Here is a 27,986-nt window from a genome sequence, read left to right as displayed (position 1 = left end):
CACTCAAGTCTAAGTCTTGTTACCCTCTCGTTAGAGACTTTTTCTACTATACATAAATAGACAGAACCCCATTGAACAATCCTAATTAATGATAATAACAGTACTTTCATTAAAAACAACCAAGACTTAACCTATAATTATTTCCTTAGGGATATATGATTATGCTATTTTTCTAATCAGTTTAAAGTAAATGTTTAGTATGAAGGATTTATCTTCTTAGATTATTGAAAATATCAATAATTGGCACTTCAGTTAAAATTAAACCTATCTTATGTTGGCTTAATAAACTCTACCCCTTGAGTATACTGCAGGGTATATAGTACATATTAAGTTGTCAACCTAAACAATTGAATTCCCCAACAATTCTGTGGTTAAGTATAACAGTTTTCGTTGTTATCACCGTTTAGCACCAAATATTAAAAGAGAGAGAGAGATAACACGAGAGAGAGATTGAGAGATCTTTTGGTCTCAGTGAATTTTCAATTTTCATTTACCACCTCCGACCGACTACCTCCCTCTTCCATATGCCTTATCAATGTTTTTGTTTTTCGCCTCACATACATATACAGTAAGCGACTGAGAGAGAGAGTGAGAGAGAGTTTTCGGCTACGACCGAAAGGCGAAAAGAACGATCTTTCGGATCGTCGCGATATTTCAATTTCAATTCAAAGTCTGAACTGAATGGTTCCGGTTGTCGTCGCCGCCATTTGCCGTCGATTTATAACGGTTGCTCTTTAAATGATCGTCGCTTGGGCTGTGGTCATTCCCGCGAGTTTTTGGTGTTAATTGAAATTGAGTTTTTGTGTGAAACATATTTATATTTATATATTTGTTGTGTGTTGGTGGAGATTTATTATATCAAAAATAATGAATTATATAGAATGAATAATATACATCTATATAGTACAACAGCCAGAGGATTATAAACTATTTAAATGGGAATATATCACAAAACTTGGATTACCTAAGAGGTAAGTGAGTGGAATAGTAAATAGATGAGGTCTGTTCTTGGGGTTATCAGCAAAACGATTGCACAATTTCGATTACAGCTGCATTTAGTTTTTTGCTTTTTCTAATCAGAAGAAACTTAGCATTGAAATGCTATATATACCCGTCTAAGTCGTTAAATCGGATTGTACAGTTAAATTGAATTCAATTGGCTAAAGAGGCAAAAAATTAAAGCAAATGGAAACTGAAAGTGAAGAAAGATCACAGAGTAAAAGAAAAAAAAAGCAAATTGATCTTAATTACAACTCATGGCCTTATCGTCTCAAAAAGGTGGCACTAATCTTCACAATTTGGCTGACTAATATCATAATTCTAAGAGTTATTAAAAAGAGTCATAAGTTGAAAGTGGATAAGATAGTCATAGAGCTGATAATAGCAAAGAATGACGGAAAATAGGAGGTAGATTTTGTAAGTGTATTCCAGTAGTTTACTTAAAGAAATTAAAGATCTTCTCTTTATTATTAAATTGCAACTTTATTTTTTCTAAGAACATAGTATTTAAAATAACAAAAAATAAGTACAAACAAAAACGAAATTGGATTACTAAGAATTTGCAATTTTTCAAGCCACACTTGTGACTTTTTATATACAAATGGCAAAAAGGTTTTCATCTTCTTGTGACAAGTGTTTTGGTAGGCGTCTGTTTTTGTTTTCTCCCTCTCTCTTTATTGGTGGAATGTTTTCTTGATTGTATTTAATTGAAAATAATGAGTAGAAGGTCTTCAATTGTTGTTGTTCATTTCATTTCAATTAATTTCTGTTAAAAAAATAAGAAAAACAAAGCTCAATAAGAAGAAGCAAAAACAAAAATGGAGGAAAAAATTAGGGTCGACTGATAAGAGAAGGTCTTGACGAACTACCACTCGACTTGCTCTGATAAGAGTTACTCAATATTTTCAAAGAAGGTAGAAACAGTAAAAAGATGTGCCCCCTCGAAAACCAAAAAAAAATTTCCGTGTTTCATCAGACAAAGAGGGGGACTCAACAAGAAGTCCAAACAGATAAATCTTTATCATGGACGAGTGCGAGAAATGTGAATAAATCTTTCTTTGCAGCAAACAAACCCACCTGTTGGATACTAGGAGCAAAGGGAGGCCTAGGGGGGTGGGGTTGACTATGCCTGACGCCCACAAACAGTGACAAAGACTATCAACAGAGCCCATAAATCCATTCACAAATGTTTAGAATATTATTAAAATATTTGAAACTAATTTAAAGTTTTTTTCTTTTCATTTTCTTTATTTCAACAAGATTTTGGAATATTTTTGGGGCTTGTTTTATATGTTATTTTAGATCCCACCTAATCGCTGGCATCCAAATTTTCGGGCATAAATATTATTTGGGGGCACATTCACATTGATATCCATCATTTGGGTAGGAATGAAAACGAACGGCTGTAATCCATGGCCCGACACTTTGTTTCCCGCCCCTTCTTTCTTCTTCCAATATGTAACCCATTTCTTGGCACCTCATTCTCATTCTCATTTTGGCATTTTGTATTGTTTGTTCGACAGAGAAGAGACTCTTGATTGGATCGTAATATATAAATAAATATAAATATGGAAAATATGGGAAACAAATGCGGCCAAAAGTGGAGAAACATAAATTTTATCCGTTCCAAGCATCCCCAACCCATCGCAACCCATCCCATCTCACCCACCTCCCTCAATTCTAACAATACAGATTTGTTTTTCATTTCGGATTTGGTCGGGGGCGGGGGGTTTTGGGCGCAAGACATTTCCCTCTGATCTCTTTTATAGCTTAAAGTAGCTTTTCGTTTTCCATTTGGATCTTCAACCCCAACCCCAACCCCCTCGACTGTCGACTGGTAACATTTAGCCCTTTTTATTGGCAATTTCTGTGAAATGTTTCTTTTCGAACCAAAATTTAAAAAGAATGAAAAATATTAAAATACCAAAATGGAACAAGAGAGTGTGCCATAAGTTTGCAGTTGGTTGCTTCCATGGACATGGACAGACAGACGTGTGTCTGTGTGTGTGTTTGTTAATTTTAATTTGAAAATTTTCCCAACAACAAAATAACAAAAAACAAAAAGAAATAAGAAAAATTTATGAAATATATTTATAGCCATTGTTGCGGTCGCTGTCAGTGTTCCACAAGTGTCTGTGTATGGGTGTGTGTGTGTGTGTGTCTTGGGGTGCTTCAATTTCTGCCGATTCGGCAGAGGTCTCTAATGACAGAGGTACATACCACCCCCCATTCCGCCACCCCCTCATGATCACCCATCGAACTGGACTTGTGGGAAAAATTAAAATCTTAAGTGGAGCAAAATTTTCCTTCTTCAGCAAACACAGCGACTCTTTTTTTTTTGCTGATATATATACTTACATATAGTTCCTATAATTGGCCTCATGAATCATAAATTTAAAATGAGTTTTTGTTACGCTTTTTATTGTTATACTAAATACTAGCCATAAGTATTACTGATTAATACACACAATTGTGTGTTGCTTTTGTTTCCTGCTTCAATGGGCCAAAATACCTTATCGGTTATATGTCTTAATTCTGCCACAAAGTATTTCATTTTCTGATATATGAGCGACCTATTCATCATTCTTTATGCGACATAAATATTGAGTAAATAGAGAAATATCATTTCTTTTTTTTTGTATTAAACCATTTTTTGCCCAAGTCAGCACAACATTTTGACGTCACATTATTTCAAAATCAGAGCACAATACTTGGCAAAAGTTGGAAGAGAAGAGTTGATTGATCTTCAGTCATCAAATATTCTTAATGGAATACGATTTGTATTGTAGTATTTCTTCAAAGTATTTCAATTAAATCTGATCCTTAGAACTTTCGAAAATAACTTTTTAGAACTCCTTTCTTTTCTTTAAATTTTGACATGTTCGAGATATTGTTTAAAATTTTCATTACTAATAAATGGAAAGTCTATAACATTGATACGAAATAACTAAGTTCCTTCAGGTTCAATCAAAAGTTGGAAGAGATGATTACTAATAATCATCAAATAGTCTTAGGAAAATCAAATTTACAGATAATTTTAAACTTAATTTTATCTCAAAAACCCTTTAGAAATCTTTTAAGGCTGTGCATCTATACGATATCTTAAAAACTTTAAAAGAGGGCTACATTTTAAGGATATTGTATAGATGCACAGTCATAATCATTTGGGTAACTCATAGATCGAAAGTCTATAGCATTGATTGTATTTAGTCATCAAATAGTCTTGAAATTGACTTTGACTCTATTCTTTTAAATAAAAATATTTACATTTTTAAAAATAATTTATATAAGTCTTGTCATAATCGTATGGATTGTTTATAGATCGAAATACTATAACGTTGTTGGGGAATTCTATGTAATTCTCGAAGTTCAGTCAAAAGCTAGAAGATAAGATCAGTCTCAGTATCGAATGGGCTTAATAGAATAGAATTTGTTTAAGTTCGATCTTTATTTCAAATCTAATAGAGTTTAGAACTTATTTTCTTTTTAAAAAATGTTGTAATTCTTTAACGAATTCTGCTGATGATAGAACTTGGTGGTTTTTAAAATCGCTATACAGACAACCTGCTCACCTTTTGTGCTGCCTATGATTTAAAATCTTACAAATAAATTAGTAAAACCCAGTTTTTGATTAACTTCAATAAGGTCGAAATCTAGACAAATTTTCAAAATATTGTATAGATTTTTTGCCATAAACATGTAGAGCATTTATAGAAATTCGAAAGTCTATAATATTGAAGCGACATCATAAGTGAATTTCTAGGTTCAAACCAAAGTTGGACGAGTTGATTGAGCTTACAATTAGTTATCAAATAGTCTTAATAGAATACGATTTGTATTATGTATTTTAATAAATATGATCTTTATTTCAATTGTCTTCAAAACTCTTAGCTTTTCAAAACCTATTGACATATTTATGATATCGTATATCAAAGTGTCAAAACATTTGGATTCCTTACATATCGAAAGTAGATTACTTTAATTCTCTAGGCTCAGTCAAAAGTTGAAAGAGTTTATTGATGAAATTCATTATTTATCTTACTATTAAACTATAATTTTAATATGTTCGATCTGGAATAACCTTTAACTTTTTTATCCGTTTAAAAAAATTGAAAAATTTTGCCTAAATCATACGGATTGCTTCTAGATCAAAATACTATGTGAATCTCTAGATTTACTCGAACTTGAGAGTTGACTACAATAATTACTTTAAATATATATGTCACCAGTTATGCTAGAGGGAGGTATTTCCATTGTCTTTGCCCTTCTCCAATTGCATCTGATATATGTCATCAGAACAAGGGTTCCAATATCATTTTGTTTTTTTCACAATATAATCACGCAATAAATAACAAAGTATTATTTATAAGCAAACCGAAGCAAAATCAAAGTTTTTCACAAAATTGCATTTCAATGGCGCATGACACAAAATAAAGTAAGTTGCAGTTTCGAAATATCACGATCACGATATGATATTAAAAAGGTGTATATAGTGATTTATAGTCATAAATCAGTTTGTTCTGCTGTGATTTCTTAGTTGGACACGTTTTCAATTTCGCAGACATCAGAAACAAGAAAATGTTCAGTTTATGATTCTATAATATCTATATGATTTATAGTGGGTCCCCCTTTCTTTGGCGTTGCTGTTTGATGTTGACTTAATAGATAATTTTCTTATATGATAAGATACATACTACATGACAAGAAAAGAAACAAGCCGCGTAGAAATTTTTTGAGAATTCTTCAATAGAAAGAATAGAAATACTAACTAGTGACTCAGTTGGTTCTATATTGTTGTTGTGTAAAGAGAATTTCCGGTTTTGTGTTGACGATTCATCCTTAAATGATGATATGACAGGGGCCAAGTGTCGTATACGTAATATTGCCCCTCTATGACAGACAGACAGACAGACATTTGACCTACAGTTGGCCATTCCCCTAGTGAGTGAGGTTCCACCTGTTGTGTCTGTTTGTTTTGTTGTGGTCAGTTAAGTGCAAGGTGTGGGAGATGCGCTTGATTGAATGCCTTTTTGAAATTGAACCGACCTCAGAACTCACCCCACATTCTGCCATAGATGGTGGAGAGGGGGGAGAAGAATAGACAATCCACACGGCATTGATCTTGTAATTTGTTAATTTGAAAATAAACGTTCTCTAAAGCAGCAGTTGGCCCGTAGTTTTAATTTAGTTTTATTTATTGTTTTTATTTTAGTTTCAATCACAGGCAACACAATAAACACTTTCACGCTCAAAAAAAGAAAAAACTGAAAAACATAGAAAAACAACCAAATTTATTTGGATAACTTTTACTAATCCTCTCCCCTCCCCCCACCCACACCCCATTTTTGCGTTTTCTCTTCCAGAGCATGGAACTGCCTTGGATAGTATTGATTATAGTGTCTTTATATAGCCTAAATGCCATGCTGGCCTTTGGTTTTCTCACCAACGAAGAACGAAAATGCAAATATGCCAGAATCGAGAAACTTTTACGGATACGTTGCTATGACATGGACCTTAAGGAGGTGCCACAGAACCTTAAAACTTCAGTGGAGGTGAGTAATACTTCATATATGTAGAGATACTTGTTGGGGACTCTGTAAATGGGCATAAAAGGTCAATTTGAGCCAATAAAATTGCACGACCCGTAACTTAATTCATATCCCCACAAACAAAAAAGAAAACAAGAAAAAACCAAGCCTCAATTGAGCTTAATTAAAGCATAAAGAAGTTCTACAGCAGCCGCAATACAACATGGACGTTGTAAGAGGGGATGAAAATTGTGTCAGGAAGTTATGACTTAAAAACGCTTAAAGTCTGGAACTAAAAGAAAATGTACAAATTTACAATAAAAGAATAAATTGGAATATGGAAATTTATAAGGTTCAAAAGAATTTGATTCTAAATTTTATACTAAGGGCTTAGTTTAGAGTACAATCTAAACATTTGGACTTCAATTGGACAATGTTTATTGATTTGGCATTAGAATTGTGAGGTTGTAAAATAATATTACCCAAAAAAAGTTATAGTCATTGATAAAGAAGAGAACTCACCCTTTTGTGTTGTTTCCACGAATAGAATGGAATTTTTAGGGCAAAGCTGAAGCCCCTCCCAAGCTACACCCATGATGGGGGATACATACAAATATCAGCAGATACAAATACATATATATATATATATAAATTCTTCCATATGACTTTGCTAAATTAATTTTTGTGTGTTGCGTCTGTGTCTTTTTACAGGTTCTAGATTTATCTTACAATCGCATTAGGAAATTGAAAAGTGGTTCGTTTTCTAAGTACACAGATGTTAAATTTCTAATGCTCTATGAGAATATGATCTTATCGGTAGAGCCGGGCACATTTGCCCCATTAACTTCGTTGCAGGTAAGTGAACAAAACAACTAATTATCAATTATCAGAAATTAATTGAACTAACTTGGTTAATTCTCTCCCTCTCTCTGATTAACAGGAAGTTGATCTATCGAATAATGGTTTAACTACAATTCCCATGGAACTTTTTCAACTGCCACGACTGAGAAATCTCTATATAGATAGTAATGAGTTAAGATCTCTGGATTTGGAACTATTAGAGAAGCCGATACAAGCGCCATTGGAATATTTGAATGTGGCCAATTGTGAATTGCAAGATATACCCGATTTGGGCATATTGCCAAGTGAGTAGTTCAGATGATGATAGCTTCACTACGAGATGAGTTGAGGGAAAATTATTGTTTATTTTGCAGAACTCTGGCAATTGAATGCCTCAATGAATCCGTTGCATAACTTCAACATTGATAGATTGGCAAACTTTTGCCATTTGAGTGTCATCGATTTGACAAGGACCCAGTTGAGTTCGTGCAGTTGCCAGCAGGTCGGCAATCATTTAGTTATGATGCAGGCCCACCAAAAGTTCGTTCCCATTTGCATGGGTAAGTAGTCATGGATGATGATGATGATGATGAGGAAGCAGCTGCCACCATTTGGCTAATTTTGGCTCATGACCAATTTAAATGTGTGTGAATTTTGCATCCATTTGCAGAGAAACTCGACAGTAGTGTGTGTCCACTGCCCTACAATCGTACCATAGACTCGGAGACATTCCACAGTTGCCAGACAAGTGTGGAGCTGGCCGAGGCGCGTAGCCTGTGGCTCTTTGGGGCTGGCTGTTTCGGTGGTGTCATCTTTGTGCTGTTAGGTGAGATTCCTCCCCTTCTCCCCATCATCCTTCTTATCCCTGCTAAATGATTTCTCTCTGTCTTTCTAGTGGTCTGGTACTGTGTCCACAGGTGGCGCAAGAAACGGGCCAAACGACGTCGTCTTAGCCAAGTACAGGATCGCAAGAAATTTGTAATTTCCCCACGCAATGCCATCAATCGTACAAAAACGGATGATGAGCCGCTGCACTGTGATATTGCCAGACCTTAGCACACTTAATCACTTAGTTTAGTTTTATTTTTATTTTAGGGGCCAGCTAGTTATTTATTATGCTTTTTGCTAGGGAAAACCGACTACCTACCAACCAAACGAATTGCCATAGAAGAGTACCAAAAAAAAAAAAACTAAACTAAACAAAAACCATGACCAGCTCAAATAGTTAAGAATTTCGATAATTTTGTAGATAATTAAAGTTGTAAGAAATGCATTTTGGAGCTTATTGCATAGGTGCCTTTAGTTTAAGTAAAAACCCTCCATTAAAACAAATCATCAATCAAAAAAACTGTCAATAAACATTTTAAAAAATATTTAATTTATAAACTATAAGTTTACAAGTCAATTTTATTTCCGCTTTTTGTTATTTTAAATCTTTTATTTTAAATCTGTCGCCAAAGAACGAAACACTTTTCAACACTGATAGGCAGATAACAAGTAATTATAATCGATAACAAATCGGAAACAATCGATTGTTGCCGCCACATTCAATGTTCACTTAAAGAATGCTTGATGGACTATATTTTATAATGTTCGTTTTAAAATTGCTCTGTTTATGAAAGTATGTGTTTACAAATTGTATGCAGCAAAGCGAAGGAACAGGTAGAACAACATTAACCAATCTGTAAACCCGTTAAAAGGTCTTTGTTGCTGTTGTTATAAAAATACACACTACATTTCAGTTCTTTAGTTTATTAATATTAATTTCTTAGTATGTATGAATTGTTTTTCAATTTAAGCACCTTGTTTTTAAAAGTAAATTTCGCCCGAATGAAAGTATACCTTCTTCTATTTAGCTCTCCTTGCTTGGCTCCATACAACAGTTTCCATCATTACATAATTAGAAACATGGTTGTTTAATTCGATTTATTATATTAAAAAAAAGTTTATAAGTTATTATATTATTAAGTTACTTAGCGATTCTGCACATAACATCGTTTCATTAATTTCTATACAGGAACCCAACTGACAATACAAATTCGTCACATAAACAGGTAAAAGCGTCTATGAGTTTGTAAGTAAGATCCCTATTTTCTGGTTCGAGGTCCAGCGATTATGTATTACTTTCAAATTTACGTTTCTAAAGTTTAAAAATGGGTAAGTGCAGTTTTTCAATGTTTGTTTAATTAATATATTTCATAGTAGGCATCATCTAGTCATAATAACATAAATCCCATAATGGAAACTCACACTATCAAAGTTATCTCTGTTATCTATTATTCATAAGATCCACACAAATACATGTAAGCATCTAGATTCTAGAATAATTATTCTAGCTTAAGGTAGAATTCTTGTGTGACAATTGAAAAGTGGAGACCGTATACCACACATGTATGCTGAGCTAAATAAATGCTGGCATACTTTTAGGCGATTTGTTTCATTCATACTAGGTGCAGTTAGAAATTTAAGGAAAACCATCAACATTTTTTTTATATCTTTAGTTTACGAGTATTAAGAAAAAGTAAACTAAATTAAAGAGTTATTTTTACTAATAGAAAAATATTTTGTGTTCTCTGGTTAATATATTTGCCGATTTTTCTTGTCGCTTGATACGCAATATTTTTGTTACTTTTGCCACGATTTACTCTCCTCTAGATTAATTCCTAAAAAAAACTTTAGTTTATTGAAACAAAATGAAGAATTGTCTATTTTCAAAACATAAGGTCACATAATGTCCAACTGCGTCTTTATCTACATTTTTGCATTTGTTTTTCTCGATTAAAATAGTTTACCTACTGACAAACTTCTTATCTAAATCTATGTGTTTGTGTGTTTGTTTTACTCGGCTGTAATTTTTACTGCTATTTCAATGGCAACTGTAACCAATATTTAATTTTTTCATTGATTGATCAGATCATTTAAATGTTAGCCTTGGATATGTTTGGAACGTAATAAAAATGCAACAAGTTTATTGCATTTATAAGCTCTTATGTTTATTCTCTCTTAGAGAGTTCTCTCTTTTACGAAGAGAGAAATGTTTGCAAATGTCAATTTAAAATTTGCTTTGCTTTGAGTTTCGCACTTACCTTTACTCTCACCTTTACTTTCTCTCTCTTGCTTGTGCGCTCTCTCTCTCGCTCACTATCTCTCTCTGTCACCGTTTTGCGGTCCAGCAAAAAGCCGGCGTAATGGAATATATGTATAAAATGAAATTCAAGCAAGCATAATGCAAAAATTCACTTTTGGCGCCTTCCTCATCGTCAGACTCCCCCCTCTGCCACACCCCCACATAGACTCACACACACACACAAACTCATAGCCTCACACTCTCTCATACGGGCGCACACACATATAGACAATTCCCACCGGCTGCGACTGGCATCAAAACTTTTCATTTGGTCAACGCATTTCGAAACAAATTCAGTTTCTCGTCGTCGCTCGTGGTACGCAGAACAGAACACAGAACAGCCCACCCCGAAAAGAAAACCGGAACTCTTCCCGACTCTTCTTCTCTCTGCATATATATATATATATTCTCTGACTCGCTCTCGCCCATTGTGTGAAAGCTTAAACGGGCACGCCCCACCCACCCAAATAAATATATATATAAAATATATATATAAAGAAGAATCTACAAGGACTCGTTTCGCGTGTGTTTAAACTTAAACAAAAAAAAAAAAAAAATCAAACACAATGAGCAGTAAGTTTTCGGCAAAAAAGTGAAGATGAAAAAGAAGAAGAAGAAAACTCAGTGTGTGTGTGTGTGTGTATCACTGTGTGTGTGAGCCTGTAAGCATTATGCATGCAAGTCCTGCCGAAAGCGTTTTTCCATCGTTATTTTTTTGCTAACCGAAATTGCATATATCATTTAAAATAATCGTCAAAAAAATATGAAAAACGGTTTAGACTTCCATGTTTCCAAGATTCATTTAATTTAGTCAAAGTTAGAGTTTTTTTTTTTCGTTATTTTTTGGTGTTTGTTGTTCTAGAACACCTTACCCAATGCTTTCTAAGACTTGTGGCTAGCAAATTGCGACAACGACGACCTTTACTGACCTTCAATAGCACATTTGCCTAGTCTGCCCGCCTCTGCCTACTTCTCTCTCTCGCTCAACTATATGCTCAGTGTAGCAATTTGAATTAGATTTCTTCTTTGATTTTGATTGAGAAAGCGCAAAAAAAGCGCATTAAATGCTCGAACGTCAGTCCAGTCCAGTTGATTTTTTTTATTTTTGTTTGTTTGTTTATGAAAAAGTATGCGAAAAATGTTGACAAACTGATAAGCAAAAAAAATTACAAAAAACCTAAGCTCCAACTGTTATGTGAGCCTGATTGACGAAGAGAAAGAGTAGGAGAAGGAGCAAAAGGCAGAGAGACCCATTTATAAGGAGAAGGAAGGGAGGTAAGAGAGCATAGACGGACGTGCAGACTGTTCTTTGATTTATGCTCTCCCTTTTGAGGGTTGCTTGGAGGTTCTTAGGGGGAGGTCAGTTATTTTATATATTGATTTTCTGATTTCATGACCTACTAGCGCCAGGCAAATTGATGCGGCTTATCAATATATTAGCTCAATTTCCGCATCTCTCATAGATCAAGTATATATACATACACATGTATATATTTGTTTGTTGAAAAATTAATAAATGAGACTATTTTTAGCACAAAAAAATGTATATAATCTTTCTAGCTGGTTGGCTGGCGACAGGCGCTAACAAATTTTCACAATATATTTCTGACAAAAAAAAAAGAAAGAAAGATAGAAAAATTAAATAGAATTTTCCACACGAGAATATACGATTCAGTTTTTTTTTTGGCCCAACGCCCACCCACACATGGGATTTCTTGACATTTTTTTGTTCGTTGTTCTGCATTAAATTTAATGGGCTACGCCCGCATTTTAAATCATAAGAATAACACTCTGCAGCTCCAGCAGAAGGTCCCTTGCTGTGATTGAATTTCTAAAAATGTATCTGCTGATGCATCCATCCACCAGCAGCAGCAGCAGCACCATCATCATTGCCATCGCCATCCTCGACCGGCTCTACAGTTTCATTTTCAATCTATTTTTAGTTTTACACAAAATGTATCTAGCAGATACAGAAAACACAAAAAATTAGCGTCCATATCATTCTGGTTCGCAGAACTCGTTTTGCCATTTTAGCAATTTCTTTTCGCGTTTTCTTTTTTTGGTTTTGTTTAATGATTTTTCATTGCGTTGGTGTCGCCGCTGGTCTCGCCGGTTGCCGGCTGCTGCATCTCAGACATGAGGCATGACCAGTTTCGACCCTGAAACGAGTTTGACTTTTTCTTTGCCTTTTCTTGCAGTTTTTTTCATACCTCAAGCATGAAGGGTCTTTTCACTATTTCACAGAAGTGAACTTATGTATATGCAGTTTGTTAAAGAGCATAAATAACTAAGGATACTTAGGAAACTATACAACTAGGATCATTCAGAACTAGTCAATATTAGTTTTAAGAGGACTGATTTCATTCTATGGCAGTATCATTCATGTAGATCTAATCACTCTATTATACACTTGAGACTGTATATATGTACATAGTTGTCTTTTGAAGAGAATTTTATAAACTTCAGAATTTCTTAAAGTCTGAAAGATAGCCTTCGGTATTTAGTTTGTTCTTTTTTCTTAAGCTTAAGCTTTAACTGTTTCTTTCTAACTTTCTTCTTAGGCCAATAAGGATACTCTTCATATTATATATTTATCTTCATAAGATATACATATTTCTTTTCTTTCTTTCTTAAACTTAAACTTTAACTGTTTCTTTCTAACTTTCTTCTTATACCAACAAGGATACTCTCCATATTATATATTTATCTTTATCAGATATCTATGAATCATAATTTTTAACTATTAACTATAATTAGAGATCAAACTCTTGATTCCTTAGGAATAAGAGTTCGTATAGTTGGAAATGCTTTTTAAGAGTTTCAAACAGTTTATAGCCTATTCTTCATAGTTTTAGTTCTCCTATTCTTCATTGTCGTAGTTCTATAACTACTTCGAAACTTTTACTGCTAATGTAAGTGTAGGGAATATTTCATATTTTGATAACTTAGTTCTATATAAAGAAAGTTGTAAAAGTGAAACGTTGCATTTAAGCCGGTTATGAAAGGTTCAAATGTTTTTGTCAATAAGATATTTATTATTTTCAAATGATTATACATTGTTCAAGTGACTTTAAGTAATGAATTTTTATTACAACATTACTTACTTCATTAGTTTATTACGACTTGCCTCTTGCCTTTAGTTAGGATTTTTGAATATTATTATATATATATATTTATATATATTTATATATTTATATGCAAAACATTTTTGTCACATTGAAAGAGTATAGAAACTTTCACACATTCAAGTAGCTTACGACCTTTTGGTCTTGGGTTTTGAGGGGGGAGGGTTTCATCCCATCATCGTTTATACATTCATTCATTCATTAAAGAGAACAAGCTATGACCGGCTGAATAAACATTTTTGTCTCCTGCTTTTTGTTGTCCACTTTTATCAGCTTTATTGTGTTCTTGGCATACGTAGCTGATAAAAATCTGCATCTCTCTCAAACAAGTGTGGGTTGGGGTGGGGGGAAAGGGAAGAATTCACTGCGCAAGCTCCAAGGCAAAGACTCTCTTACGAGCTTTTGTCTGTCTTGGGAGTTGGGGGGAAGAGCTTTAGTTTAAGAGTAATTTAAAGATACACTGCAAACAATAGGGCAGCTGTAATAATTAAAATAAGTTAACTATAAATATATATATAGATACTTTTAGATATATATATTCGTGAAGACAAATGTCGCGTCAAAGTGTCGTATTTTCAAAGTGTTTGACAATTTCAACAGTTGTTTGGTTTAATTTTAGAACGGAGAATGTGTTGTTTATTTAATTTAAATCGAAATTTATGACGTCTGTGATTTTTTTGGTTCACTTTTGCTTTTTGATGATTTCGATATACATTATACGTATATATTTTATTATCTTTGGTGATCTTTTGTTGTTCTTAAATATTATATTTTTTTTGTTGATTCCATTGTATTTCCACATCCGGTAAGTCATTTAACTATTTGCAAATCATATTAGTTTTCCCTCAAGTAAATGATTTCATTTTTATTTTAGGAACAAACAATAATCATAAAGAATTAGTAATAAAAAAAAGAAAAGAAAAGAAAAAAGAAAGCGCTGAGAAGTCGCATATGTATCTCTCTCATCTACCCACGCACTTTGCCCATTCGCCAAAAACCAATCCGTCAGATACATTTTCTGTACATAAAGTGCACACATGCAACTCGAGGATGAGAGGCACTCAACCAACTTCTGCCACAGCCTCTGCCATCAGCCAGCATCAACATCAGCAGCAGCAGCAGCAGCAGCAGCAGCAACCGCCGCCGCAGCCGCCGCCTGTTCTTGCCTCTGTTCTCATGCGTAGCACACAGAAGGTAGTTTGATTCCACTTGATTCCCTTAATTCACTGTATTTTCCTATGCCAATTCCCTAGCCTCCAAAACCCTCCACCCCTCCAATTCGTACATTCTACTACTGCTTCTCTCAGTGCGCTTTTCTAAACTAATCTTTAACCAAACAACAACCGACTAAAGTTAGTTCAAACAAACTGTATAGAAAAAATAAATTGTAGAAAAAATTAAACACAAAATAATGTTCAAAATTTGTTGTCAATAATCATATTGGAAATAATAAAAAAAAATACCATTTTAATTTAATCTCAATAATAACTCTAATGAATTTTACTTTTTTAATCAATTTTTATTTTTTTCTTTCCAAACAAACAGAATTGCATGATTATAATTTTATATTAATGAAAAAAAATATTGACAAAATGTATATATATATTGTGTATATATAAATGTATAACACACTATCTAAAGATTACATTCAAAAAGAATTGTATAAAGAATTCTAAAAAGTGTAAAAACCTTCGCCATATTTATGTATATACATATCCAGGTTTAATCTCAGCTGGATTATAGTTTATATTAAAAAACAGATCACCTTATGAAGCTAATTTAAAACAAACTAGCATAAACTAGTTTAAATTCATGTCAGTTTATAAAAAGAATACATTGTTCTTTGATTTATATCAAATTTATCTATATTAAGATACTTTAGTCATACCTGGTGACTCAAAGATATTTTAAATATATATATGTGTATATATAAAAACACAATTTTTGTATGTTAAAACAAAACAAATTTGTCATAAAAAGAAATTCCAAACACTCATCAAAGATTTGTCTACCTGATGAAAGCTCTTGTTTTCAACACTGTGGAAAAGTGTTACCACATTTAACCGCTAACCGATGAAAGCAGTAATTTTTTAACACTATTGAAAAGTGTTACCACACTGCTTAATTGATGGCTACGCGATGAAAGTAGTTATTTTTCAACACTATGGAAAAGTGTTACCACCACATTAAATGTTTGTAATTTGAATATTTGAAAAGAAACTCGTTGATTGACAACTGTTTATTCCAAATAAACGAATGCCCCAAATAGAAAGGCATTTTATTATGTCAGAATATTTGAAAATATATGTAAAAATATTTGTTGTTAAAGCTTAATAAATATATGTATATATATATGTATATGTATATATTTAGCTAATTACCTTAAAAACTAATTTCAACAGGTATTGAAATTTTTATATACAAATTTTACATGTCTATAATTCACTGACAATCCCCACAAACACCCACAGCATATAATAATCATTCTTGTTTTCTATATAATATTAGCTAAACTAAATGCCAACTACGCAAAATTATAATTGCTATACACAAAATGCGCTTGAAATACAAAAATTTTACTCTATTTTGCATTGCTTGACTTTTTGGTTATTTTTCTAAAACAAAAAGAACCGAAATGGGGCATGAAAATGCCAAAAGAGCCGGCCAGATTATTTTGCATGAGACTGCCGCGTGGCCCCGCCCACTAAGAACTCTGACGCAGAGACAGACAAACTGTATCTATAGGAATGTTTTTCCTAATGAATATATATATATATGTATATATTTGACGATAAAAAGAAAATAACGAAAACGAGAAGGAAAATTGAAAAAAGATTCGCTTGTTTATATATAACTTTTGCTGCTGCCCAAAATCCAGACTAATGCCAGCTGTTGCATTCACACACACGCACACACACACACATAAACACACACCCAAAATGCGAGTGTGTGTGAGTATTTTATAGACAGCCTCCTAATTATATCTTCTATCTCCATTTGTGCCCATAGAATTCGCTTGGGTGACACTGACTACAAATGACACGTACTCCTTGGGGGCCTTGGTGCTGGCCCATTCATTAAAGAGGGCGGGCACCGCCCATCAACTGGCAGTACTGGTCACACCCACCGTTTCGGAGGCAATGCGCGATAGACTGAAGGACGTGTACAATATTGTACAAGAGGTGAATGTATTGGACTCACAGGATGCTGCCAATTTGGCATTACTCTCTCGCCCCGAATTGGGTGTGACCTTCACAAAGCTGCACTGCTGGCGTCTGGTGCAATTCGAGAAATGTGTCTTCCTGGATGCTGATACACTGGTAAGAAATAGAAAATTCAAAGAATTAAGACGGGAATTCATCAAATTTTTATGTAGGTTCTGCAAAACTGCGATGAGCTATTCGAGCGTGAGGAACTCTCGGCTGCTCCTGATGTCAGCTGGCCAGATTGCTTTAACTCTGGCGTTTTTGTATATAAACCCAGCGTGGAGACTTTCACTCAGATCACAGAGTTTGCCATTAAAAATGGCAGTTTCGATGGCGGTGATCAGGGTCTTTTGAATCAATACTTTGCCGATTGGGCCACAGCTGATATTAAGAAGCATTTGCCATTTGTCTACAATGTGACAGCATATGCCTCCTATTGCTATCTGCCCGCTTTCAAACAGTAAGTGAAATTTTGGCAAGAGATTAACCCAGAATCAATAACTTATCCTCTTTTTCTTTCCTCTCTCATTGCAGATTCAGAGATAAGATTAAGATTTTGCATTTTGCTGGCAAACTGAAACCCTGGCTCCTGCAGTTCAACTCGGAGACCAAACAGGTTTCCGTTTCCACTGACTATGCCCATGCCAAGGATCTGATTCAGCTCTGGTGGAATATCTTCTGTGATAAAGTGCATCAATCTCTCTCAGACAATATGGTAAGAAATATTCAAAATTATCGTTAAATTTTCCTTTGAGTTTTTGTCTTGAGTTCAACTAAAAAACAAAAGAAGAAGCTGTTATCAATCAATCAATTTTTAACCAATGTTGCTTTTACCCCTCGTTCTTCGTTTATTCGATTCGCTTGCCTAACTTCCCTCTGCTCCCCCTCGCCCCAAACCAAAAAAATGCTTGCAAATACCCAAAAAAGCAAACGCAAGGAACTGCTTCTAGTGATAATTCAACTACTCATAAATCTTTTAATAATGAGGTAAGCAAATCTCTTCGATGATGAGGATGATGATGATTATAGATCTTTGCATTCCCAAATTAGAGCACACTGCAAATTAGTTTTGCCACACTGTAAATACTCGTAAATATCCATTATGAACAAATTTTTTAAGTAAATAACACCAACAAAAAAAATTCCAAAGTTTTCATTTAATTTTTTTTCTTTTTTGTTTTTCAATTACTCGCTGAGCTGACCTCTTTATCATCATCATTTTTCCCATTACCTCCGCCCCCCCCCCCCCCCCCCCCCACTCTTAACTCTCTTGTATTTCGTTTAATTGTTTTTTTTTTCTGCTTAGTTTATCTTTCTCGGCTTTTTTGTTGATTTTTCTCGATCGGCAGTGAGGCGGTTGACACGCCCCAATTGGCCTCTTTAATGGACTTTTTGCCCATTCTTTTTTTTTTTTCTCTTTTTTTCGCTGTCTTTATTTATTTATTTGTGTTAGTTTTTGTTTCTAATTTGCTTCGATTTGGCTGAGTGCCACGGCAATGTTTCAATAAATCGAAATTGCCCATCGAGTGGGCAGGGTGGAGACCCAAAGTGGGCCTTCCCGCCCACTTCGTCCCCTTCTCTTAAATAAATACGTTTATAGAAAGACTTTTCTCTATACAAAGAGAACAATTTCAATGTTTGAGCAGCTAAAAGTTTCAATTAGAAGAGATTATTTGGAGGTTTTACAAATTATAATTTCTTTAGAGAATGTTTTGCCGTTTTGGAAAACTTTAATTTATTCAGTGGTTTGATCCAATTAAGGTCCTTTGGTTTTTTTTTCTTAATTAAATTTTAGTCGTTGTGAAATAATTAATTTGAAAATCTTTTTAAATTAATATAGATTCAAATGAACAAGGAAATTCAATTAATTTCAATTATTTAAGCTTTGACTTTGCAACTCTCATATTGATATGAATATGTAGTTTCTTTCGGGCATCAAATCTGTAACTAGATCAATTTTATAACCCATTTTCGAAAAAATCTTGATTGTGGATTTTTAGCCACTTGGTCCAAATGAACGTTAGCTTTGTAAGAGTCTAGCCTAATAAAATATATCAAAATTTATTTTGTTATTCGTTTTATAATGTATCTCTATCAATCTTCATTAAAGAATCCGAAACCAATTTTTTATTAAAAGTTTAAAAAAAACTGTACATCTTTTTGAACATTTTCATCTCAAATTTCAGCATTTAAATTTAAAACATTTCAAAACATTTAAATACGTTAAATATGTGAAAAAATTAAGATATACCTCTTTAAAAACGGTTTAAAATTCTTCGAATACTTCGAAAGCCTTTAAAAGATGAGCATATTAGCCAAAAAAATGACAAATATTTAAGTAGCATGAAGTAGAATGTAAGGACATGGTTTTCAAGGATTCGCATTGAAGGGTTTCAAAATAATTAATAATAATATTTTGCTTTGAAAACATAAAATCTTACTTTCAGTTCTTTCTTTATAAACGTAAGACCCAATTGGAAGTCCTAAATTTTAGTTGTTTTAATAGATTCCAAAATGATTCGGAAAATAGTTCGGAATTTAAATAAAAACAATCTTCAGTTCTCTTCTTGGAAACGTAAACAGCAATTGAAAAAATGCTTAAAATTAATTTTTGTAAAGTTTTTCAAAGAAATAACATAAAAAAACCTTAAGATAGTTAGTGGAATAAAATAAAATCAGTTTGAAATATTTGAAAGTGTATATAACTTAAAATATTTTTAGTTTATTGTACAATTTTGCAATTTGCAATTTCAAAAAGATTTTATATAAGAATTATGGTATACCTAAATCAAAAAATGATATACTGACTGATATAGGAAGTGTAAAATATATGCAGTATTCTTCAATTAATCTAAAAATTGCGAAAATTTTCCAAGCGACTCCAATCAATTAGTTTCATTTGTTGTTCAGATTATATTTTGGTTAATTACTGAGTTAGATCTGAGAAATAGTTCTATCGTTTATACTCTTTACCTTTGTTTTTTATTTTTGTACCCATTCTGTTGCCCCGTTTTTTATTTCATTTAATTTTTTATGATTTCTTTTATATATTATTTTTACTTTATACTTTTATTTTCCTCCCGCATTCTGTCTTCTTTAATTTCTTTTGATTTGCATATAAATATTCATATATAAATATATCGAATGTTGCTAACAAAAATCGACAAAATTCAGTACCTTCGCTTAAACATAACGCACTCGAGCAATGATCATGAGACGGATCACGAGCAGCAACATCAGCAGTGGCAACAGCAAATGCAACTGCAACAATATCATCATCAGCAAGAGCAACATATGCAATATTTGCGTGAATTTCATGATCCTTGGGCAGATTACTATGAGAATCTCGATAAGAAGAGAGATGAGCAGCAGGAGTGGCAGAATCATAATGATGATCAGACGATTGCAAACGATGATAATGGTTGGACAGATGGCAATGCATGTGAAATGACATCTACACCACAATCTGAATATCATGAACCACAATTTCAAAAAAATCAATCTCAACCACAAAATGAACCAACACACAATATCACTGCCAATTTTGCCAATTTCAATGATGACTCCATTTCAATAGATGTAAATAGAAATGAAATGTCTTTACCAGTTAATGCCATGCCCACGCCCACCTACCCGCCCACTACCAACATGTCACAACAACAAGAACAACAACAACAACAAACAGTACAAAATACAGAAAACACAAATGAAAAAGTACAAGATACACAGAGCTCAGACACGGCAGCTGCTACCGAGACACAGCCTGAGGTAGTAAGAATGACACCAGCCCTAACCCAATTGTCCTTTCCAATCGTCCACATATCCACATATCTATCCACCCCTTAGCTAGTGGTGTGTGTGTGTGTATGTGTGTGTAATTTAAATGGTCTTTGGTCCTGCACCTTACAACTTGCAACTTCACCTTGTCTATCTATGGTCTGTCTAGTCATGTTTTTTGCACCGTAAACGCATTCGGAATTTGTGTCGCCCTCCCCCCTTCAACCCGTCATTGTCATTGTCATAGTTATAGTCATTGTCAGTGTCAGTGTGTCATTCTTCTTCTCCTTCATCTCTCTCTCTCTCTCATTTCTGCTCATCTCACACATTGGTTCATTTCCCTACAACATGTCATCGTTTCTGGTTGCAGTCACTCATCATCAACAATGAGAAGTTTCTCCTCCTTCTGCTCTTTCTGCTCCCGCTTTCATATCACATGGTAATCTGCCACAAGGACAAGTCATAGCAGCAGCAGCAGCAGCAACAGCAGCCTGGAGTATATCACATTCAGTGGAGATGATTTATATGGCCTTTAGTAGCATTTTGTTTGTGTCACATTAATCATACGCCACGTGGTCTCGTCTTGATATGTATTATAAAATAAAAAAAAACTAACATTTGAATGTCATCCACTAGATTTAGTTATGTAGTTGCATGTAATTAATGTTTAGTACCCTCAACCCAACCACCCCAGCACTTTTGCACCCCACCCCCTCGTTTGGCCTACTCCCATCTCTAATCAGAGCGCCCTCAATTAAAATAAATTCTGTGTTGCATACTTTCAGGCTGGCCTGGCTGGTGCCTTATCACAGCTGCAAATTGGTCAACAACGTTCACCCGAACAGGAGGCCTATGAGAATCTGATGCGTCGCCAATGCTGGGAATCGGGACAGATTGATTATTCGGGAGCCGATTCATTCGATAATATCTGGAAGAAAATCTCGCAAACGCTGGAGGCAAAGCCCGTAGAAAAGGAGGCTGAACAAACTGGTAGCTCATAGATACAAAACAAAACAAAACAAAACAAAAGCAAATCGTTTGTCATACGTCGTTTTGTTTGCCACTTAATTTTACGTTCACACACAACAATCAGTCCAACACACCTACACGTGCACACACAGACACACACACACACACACACATATCTCTCAATTGTAGCAGCCATGTCAAGGCCAAGGACAATAAATTGAATTTGCAATTGACATGACTCGAAATAAAATAATTAGAAAGCACTTGCTTTCAAGTGTCATAGATATAGACACACCTACTAACGCACACCTAGACATGCACTTACTCACACCTACACACACACACAAACACACATATGTGAAGAGAAATGAGTGGGAAAAAAAAGCAGAGAAAATTTTAATTAAGTTTTCAAATTAAACTTTTTCCACTCGTTGCTCTTGACATCGTCTAGATGGATGTGTGTATGTGAGTGTAGACATGTGAGTATGTGTGTGTGTGTGTGCCGGCAATACACTTGGCACACTTGCCACACTCGACTCATCCCCCTACCCCCTTCCCCACTCACACTCACACACTTAGCCTAGCCACAAACTTTTACACTTCATTGTATTTTAATTGAAAATGTTTGTACTTTTGCCCTTTATAATTATTATTATTATTATTTTTTTCGAGTTTCTTTTTTGCTACTTTTTTATGTGTGTGTGTCTATATACCGATTTGTGGCATTATACAACCCCCCCTTCCCCCCATTCTCCACTCTTTAAAAGTGAAAAAGAAAATTGAAAATAAAATGTAAATGTCGAAAAACTGAATGTTGCCAAAAAAAAAGAACATCATAATTGTTGTGCCATTTTTCTGACTGTGTGTGTGTGTGGAGTGTGTGTGTGTGAGGTGTAAGTGTCTGTGTATGTGTGCCCCTCTCTCTTCTTCTTCTCCTTCTCCTTCTGCTCTACATGGCTTGTTGAACGTAAATATTTGTTTTTCAGAGCAAAACTGTTAAACATTTATATATTAATTATATTTTCTTTTCCTATATTCTATAAAAAAACAAATTTATGTTATATAATTTACATGGAAAACAATATTGTCTTAATATTTATACAACAACAACAACACAAAAAACTTTATTTGTTTATAAATGTGCATTTTTATTTTAGTTAATGTAAGTTTAATTAACAAACAAAACAAAAATTGCTCTCTTCACCATTCATGTGATTAATTTAAAGTTGAATTTTCAGTTGTTTTTTTTCGCATTTATAAACACGCAAAAAACACTGAAAGGGGGCAAATCGTTAGATACTTTTTATATATAGATAGTCGAATCAATCAATCATCAAGCATCACAAGCATCATCACTTTATAAATTACGAAAATGAAGTCTAAACCGTTCTTCCCTACCCTTCCACCCGCCCCGTTTAAACTTATATCTAACATTTTGCAGATAAACTAAATGATAATGATAATAAACTAAGCCATAATCAATTGCTAACCAAAGCCGCAAACGAACTGCAACGGCAGCTGTCGGCCAACAAGTTAGAGACAAAGCCAAAAGCCGAGCCAGTGACACGGCCAGCAGCAGCAGCAGAAGTTGCCCCTAACCCACCCAAACCACTAGCTATGACTAATCCCACAGTGGCTAAGCAAGCTAACTCACAGGAGACAGCAACTAATGCCAATGCTAACACTTCGCCACCAACCAAACCACAGCAGCCACAAGCGAAGCCCCAGCATATTGTGGTCCAGAACTCTTCGACCTCGAACTCCTCATCCACCTCCAAGGCAAACCGTCAACGAACGCTGCGTAAGTTTAAATAGCAATTACTTAAACTGCTCCTGCACTACAGCTGTCTGCCGCATCTGGCCAAGATGTCCAATCATCGGCTGAAATTGCTGGAGCAAGAGACATTACCGGAGGCAGTTCATGTCTAAGGAAAACAAAGCAAACAAAAAAAGGGCCAACCCAAAGAAAGTACAAAACGCAACGAGAAACAACGAAAAATCAAGTACAATAAAATGAAATGCTGTAAAATAAATAGAGATGCCTAGCTTAAAGAATTAGTAACTAGAACTAAATTATGCCTTAAGTGCTTTATGAAAGCCAGCTAAACAAACACACACACAACAAACCCACACACACACACACTCGCACACGCACAAAGAACAAAACACTCAATCCAAGTTTAATCACAATTTAGAGCTATTGACCTCCGCCGATATTGAGGATGGTAAGATCGAGTACGATAATGCCACCGGGGCCAGCACCCAGTATAAGCTAATTGATGGAGGCTATGAGATGATCATTACCACCCCTCAGCCGAATGGCACGGTCAAGACTCAGGTGAAGACCTTCTGGGATCCCAAGCCGGTGAGCGAAGCGGATTTGGCCAAAGAGCAGGCCAACAAGAAGATCATCAAGACCCGCCTGGGCAAGGAGATACGCATCGATGAGCGTACCACCATGTTGACCCGTGCCATTGAGGGTGGCTATGAGGAGGTCTACACCACCATTAACGAGGATGGAACTCGCAGCATGCGCACCAAAACCTTCTACGACTCGGTGCCGACAGAGGTCAATGAGAATACCAGCACCAAGGTGAACAAGACCAAGAAGAATGTGACTCGCAAGTCATCGGTGGACTCTACCGACTCCACTGAATCCTCGCGTCGTGTTCTCCAGAAGGTGCAGCAGCAGAAGAATGTGGTGCAGAATATCAACGATCAGCAGTCGAACTATCGCCAGGATACCACCATCGAGGAGACACGTCGTGTTACCCAGAACATTGAGATCACCGAGAACAATCGCACGGTTAGAAAGAATTCGCTGCAGGAGCAGAGCATCAAGGCGGTGACCTCATCGGAGGGCGGCAACAAGAAACCCAAGAAGAAGACCAAGTCATCGGCTCCACCACCACCAGCTGATTTCGTGCAGAATGATACCACAACTGTGGCCTCCAAGCGTGTGCCCGGCGGTGTGGAGTACACCTATTCCACGGAGCTAGAGTCCGGCAAGACCATCACCACCAGCAAGACTGTCTACGAGGAGGAGGAAGTGGAGCTAACCGAAGAGGAGATCAAGCAATACAAGAAGACTCTTAAGGATGCCGAGAAGCATAAGAATGTTACCTCAACCAAGAAGTTGAAGTCCGAATCGGGTACCAAGAAAATTGTACCATCCGAGAATCCTGGAGATGTCACCACCGTGGAGACCATCAAGATTGAAGGCGGCACTGAGTATCATTACACCACTGTGACCGCCGAGGGCATCGTAAAGAAGGCCGTCAAGACTGTCTTTGATCCAGTGCCCAGCACTAAGGCCAATCCCGATGATACCGACGAAGAGGAGATCATTGAGGAATACGAAGAGGAGATCATTGAGCCGGGCGAGAAGAATATCAAGACAATTGAGACCATCAAGCAATTGCCCCACAAGTTCGAGGGTAAGTAACATCGCCTCAGGCCCTTAACATCAATGAACACATTTCCTTTTTGCAGAGGAAGTGACCATTACCCATGAGAAGAAGGAGAAGAAGACTAAAAAGACCATGGTCATAAGCCAGTAGAGATTGCACCCACTCACACATACACACACCTACACACACCCATGACTACCACACACACAGCAAAAGCTTTTGTATTAGCTGGATTGATGATTAGCCAAAGGCTCAAATCAAAAAAAACTAAAAAATTATTCAATTAATTATCAGCCTTGTTCGAATTTGTTGAGAAAAATGTATTAGGAATTATAAATTGGGAAAATTTTATGCAAAACTACTTAATTAACTTGTATGTACTTAATTGTAACATCATTTTCATTTAATTAAACGTTTTACTTTGGTTTTGGTTCTAATTCTTCTTCGATTTTCTCTTTGGACTCGGGCCAGAAGAAGTTTTCGAACGACGACGACGACAGAGAGCAAGTAACCCCAAAATGGGTAAGAAGATGATGGTCAAGGCAATGGCCACAATGTCCACTAAATAGAATTGATACCAAGGCAAATCCACTCCAACGGCCTTCATGTGCTGAGCTCCACGATGCTTGATGACATAATCGATCCAATACATGGCCGTATCCATGGCACTCAGTGGACGATCACGGAAAATCTGTGAAGCCTGCTGCATCTTGGCCTTGTACGATGGATTCTCGATGAGTTCCTTCAGCGAGGATCTTAGCTCATCCTCGGTAACGGTGCGATAATCCAAACCCAAGGCATAACCATTCGCCTTGCCCTTATTGATGTTCAAATGCTGATCACAATAGACGGGCATACCGAGAATGGGAACACCATAATTGATGGCCTCCTGTGTACCAAAGAGTCCGCCGTGGGCAATGAACACTTTAACATTCGGATGGGCTAAGATCTCATTCTGGGGCATCCAGTTTTGTACTCTCACATTGGCCGGCAGATTGGGTAACTTTTCATCCTCGAATTTCCACAAAACTCTTTGCTTCAAGCTACCAAATACATCCAGGAAGACTTTAAGTTTCTCTGGCGGAAGATCCGCACTGCGCACCTGTGATCCTAAACTGAAATAGATGGCTCCATCGGTGGCTCCGTCCAAAAACTTTTGCAAATCCTCAGGCAATACCTTATTGGGTTGGATGTGAAGTCCTCCCACCGAAATCATGTTGTAAGAAACGGGTCTTGGAGTCTCCAATGGCATGTAGGAGTTGAGCAGTAGAAGTGATATGTTACTCTCCAATTCCTTAATCGTGGGCACTTTTTCCAGTCTGTGCGAGAAATGTTTCCTCAAAACTTCATCGTGCTGTGGATAATAGATGAACTTTCGCATTAGATCTTCCGTGCCAGAGATGAGAATATTTTGTATGCGTTGCCACAGAGTCAGACGATCGGTAAATGGCATAAAGCCATGAGGAACATATGACCAGGGTGAAACTATGCCCACTACTTGACTCAAGTAGTTGGCGAAACCAAAGGTAGAAACGGTTATTGTGGGTATCTGATACAGATGACCCAATATCAAGGCTCCCTCATTGAAGAATTGTTCAGCCAGCAGCAGATCATATTTTCCAATCTTATTCTTCTCATCAATCAAAGCCTTCAATTGGGGCTGATCAAAGGCAAAGTCTGTACTCTTTACTCCCATTATGTTAACCAATTCAATGAAGGTAAGAGTGGACACTTCATTCATATCCAGCACACTTTTGGCCTTTGTTTTTTCAATCACTGAAATTGAGAACAAATATTAGTTAAGAAGGCAAAACAAATGAGTTTGATTTTCTCTCACATTCAGGCCAAAAATCATATTGAGCTATCAGAACTTCCTTATAATTGGGTCCCAGATTCTCCTTGGCCAAGGAGAAGGGCGTTATGAAGGTCACTTCGTGTCCACGTTTAACCAATTCCCGTATAATGGCATTGGTCATCATGAAATGACTTTTACCCGGAAAAACAAATGCCGCCAAAATTCTTGAACCTGCTCCCAAATCACATAGATGTAGGGCCACCAGGGCCAGCAAAAACAACTGCCAACTGATTCTCATTATCTATAACAAAATAATAATATTGATAAGATAATAACCAATTACTACAATTTAGTAAATAATTAAACCCCTTTGCGTTTAACTTACACGCGACCTTACAAATTTTTTGTTTGATAAAAAACTTTCCACAAATAGTTGACAGGCAGCTTTCAAATAGCACAAAAGCTCACGAAAACAAAAAACACTTTTTAATTAATTGTTGTTTATGAGTTAAACAAATTCAAATTCACGAGACTCTTCACAGTGGCCAGAGAGAACCGCCACATGCCGCAGTAGTCGGACAACTGATCAAACGATCTTTTAAACAGAGGGAACTACCGGGCAGTCCGGCCGATTAGGTAGTTTTTCGTCGTGTTATCTGTTGTGAAATCCGTAAATCAGGTCTCTCGGGTTCATATTATTGCTTTGAACTTTTGTCGTGTGTGTTGGTCATTGGAATCTTCGAGAGAAGATTTAGTAGGTAGTTGCTGCGCAGGTGGTCAACTTAACTTTCTATTTTGGGGTTATGGTTTTATTTGGAAGATAAATCCACCTTAACCTACCTTAAGGCAAGTGACGACAAATGTTTTTCAGTATCTTTTGATAAGAAATAATAAAATGAGGTGCAAATCTAATACAGTGCCCCATAAAAGTGGAAGTACCTATATATTAGTGGTCTTTATAAAAGTATACTTAAGTCAGAGGTAATCAAAGGTAACATTTTTTTGGTCGAAAATTATGTTTTTTGTTGTTTATAACTTTGTTTTCATAATCATTAATTTAATCAGTTTTTGATGGAATTTTTTTAAAATTTTGTTGAATGAATTTTTTTGAATCAAAGGCTGTATATTTAAATATTGTTTAAATATGTTTACCACGCCTTTTTAAACCTCTTTTTTATGCTGTTTGCTGTCTGACTTGAAAAAATGACTT

At 35.5% G+C, this 27,986-nt stretch overlaps 4 protein-coding genes across 8 annotated transcripts; 3 read left to right on the top strand and 1 right to left on the bottom strand.

Annotated features, from left to right (window-relative positions):
• Positions 1-676: 676 nt before the first annotated feature.
• LOC6640995 (immunoglobulin superfamily containing leucine-rich repeat protein 2) lies at positions 677-8,740 on the top strand. 2 transcript variants are annotated; one of them, XM_002063633.4, is made up of 7 exons: positions 677-971; positions 6,363-6,551; positions 7,239-7,382; positions 7,468-7,672; positions 7,742-7,927; positions 8,038-8,193; positions 8,263-8,740. In XM_002063633.4, the coding sequence occupies exons 2-7, from the start codon at positions 6,366-6,368 to the stop codon at positions 8,421-8,423; spliced, it is 1,038 nt and encodes a 345-aa protein (XP_002063669.1). In that variant the 5' UTR covers positions 677-971; positions 6,363-6,365; the 3' UTR covers positions 8,424-8,740. The 2 variants fall into 2 exon arrangements, with proteins under 2 accessions (XP_002063669.1, XP_023030790.1); XM_023175022.2 differs by lacking the exon at positions 677-971 and having other exon boundaries at positions 6,208-6,551.
• A 2,262-nt stretch (positions 8,741-11,002) lies between these two features.
• LOC6640944 (glycogenin-1) lies at positions 11,003-22,710 on the top strand. 3 transcript variants are annotated; one of them, XM_023175031.2, is made up of 6 exons: positions 11,003-11,067; positions 16,629-16,939; positions 16,996-17,285; positions 17,360-17,540; positions 20,000-20,593; positions 21,388-22,710. In XM_023175031.2, exons 1-6 carry the CDS (start codon positions 11,061-11,063, stop codon positions 21,601-21,603), a joined length of 1,599 nt encoding a protein of 532 aa, XP_023030799.1. In that variant the 5' UTR covers positions 11,003-11,060; the 3' UTR covers positions 21,604-22,710. The 3 variants fall into 3 exon arrangements, with proteins under 3 accessions (XP_023030799.1, XP_023030800.2, XP_046865703.1); XM_023175032.2 differs by lacking the exon at positions 20,000-20,593 and adding an exon at positions 17,753-17,812; XM_047009747.1 differs by lacking the exon at positions 20,000-20,593.
• Positions 11,003-25,418, top strand: LOC6641010. The gene is made up of 3 exons (XM_002063631.4): positions 11,003-11,067; positions 23,767-25,008; positions 25,064-25,418. Exons 1-3 carry the CDS (start codon positions 11,061-11,063, stop codon positions 25,129-25,131), a joined length of 1,317 nt encoding a protein of 438 aa, XP_002063667.2. The 5' UTR covers positions 11,003-11,060; the 3' UTR covers positions 25,132-25,418.
• LOC6641009 (UDP-glycosyltransferase UGT5) lies at positions 25,260-27,334 on the bottom strand. 2 transcript variants are annotated; one of them, XM_023175034.2, is made up of 3 exons: positions 27,174-27,334; positions 26,819-27,077; positions 25,260-26,757 (listed from the first exon to the last, which is right to left on the bottom strand). In XM_023175034.2, exons 2-3 carry the CDS (start codon positions 27,072-27,074, stop codon positions 25,415-25,417), a joined length of 1,599 nt encoding a protein of 532 aa, XP_023030802.1. In that variant the 5' UTR covers positions 27,075-27,077; positions 27,174-27,334; the 3' UTR covers positions 25,260-25,414. The 2 variants fall into 2 exon arrangements, with proteins under 2 accessions (XP_023030802.1, XP_002063666.1); XM_002063630.4 differs by having other exon boundaries at positions 27,162-27,333.
• Positions 27,335-27,986: the final 652 nt, after the last annotated feature.

Source organism: Drosophila willistoni, assembly GCF_018902025.1.
Source record: "Drosophila willistoni isolate 14030-0811.24 chromosome 2L unlocalized genomic scaffold, UCI_dwil_1.1 Seg168, whole genome shotgun sequence".
NCBI lineage: Eukaryota > Metazoa > Arthropoda > Insecta > Diptera > Drosophilidae > Drosophila > Drosophila willistoni.
The sequence above is the reverse complement of the archived record's forward strand: the minus strand, read 5'-3'. Positions and strand labels throughout refer to the sequence as shown.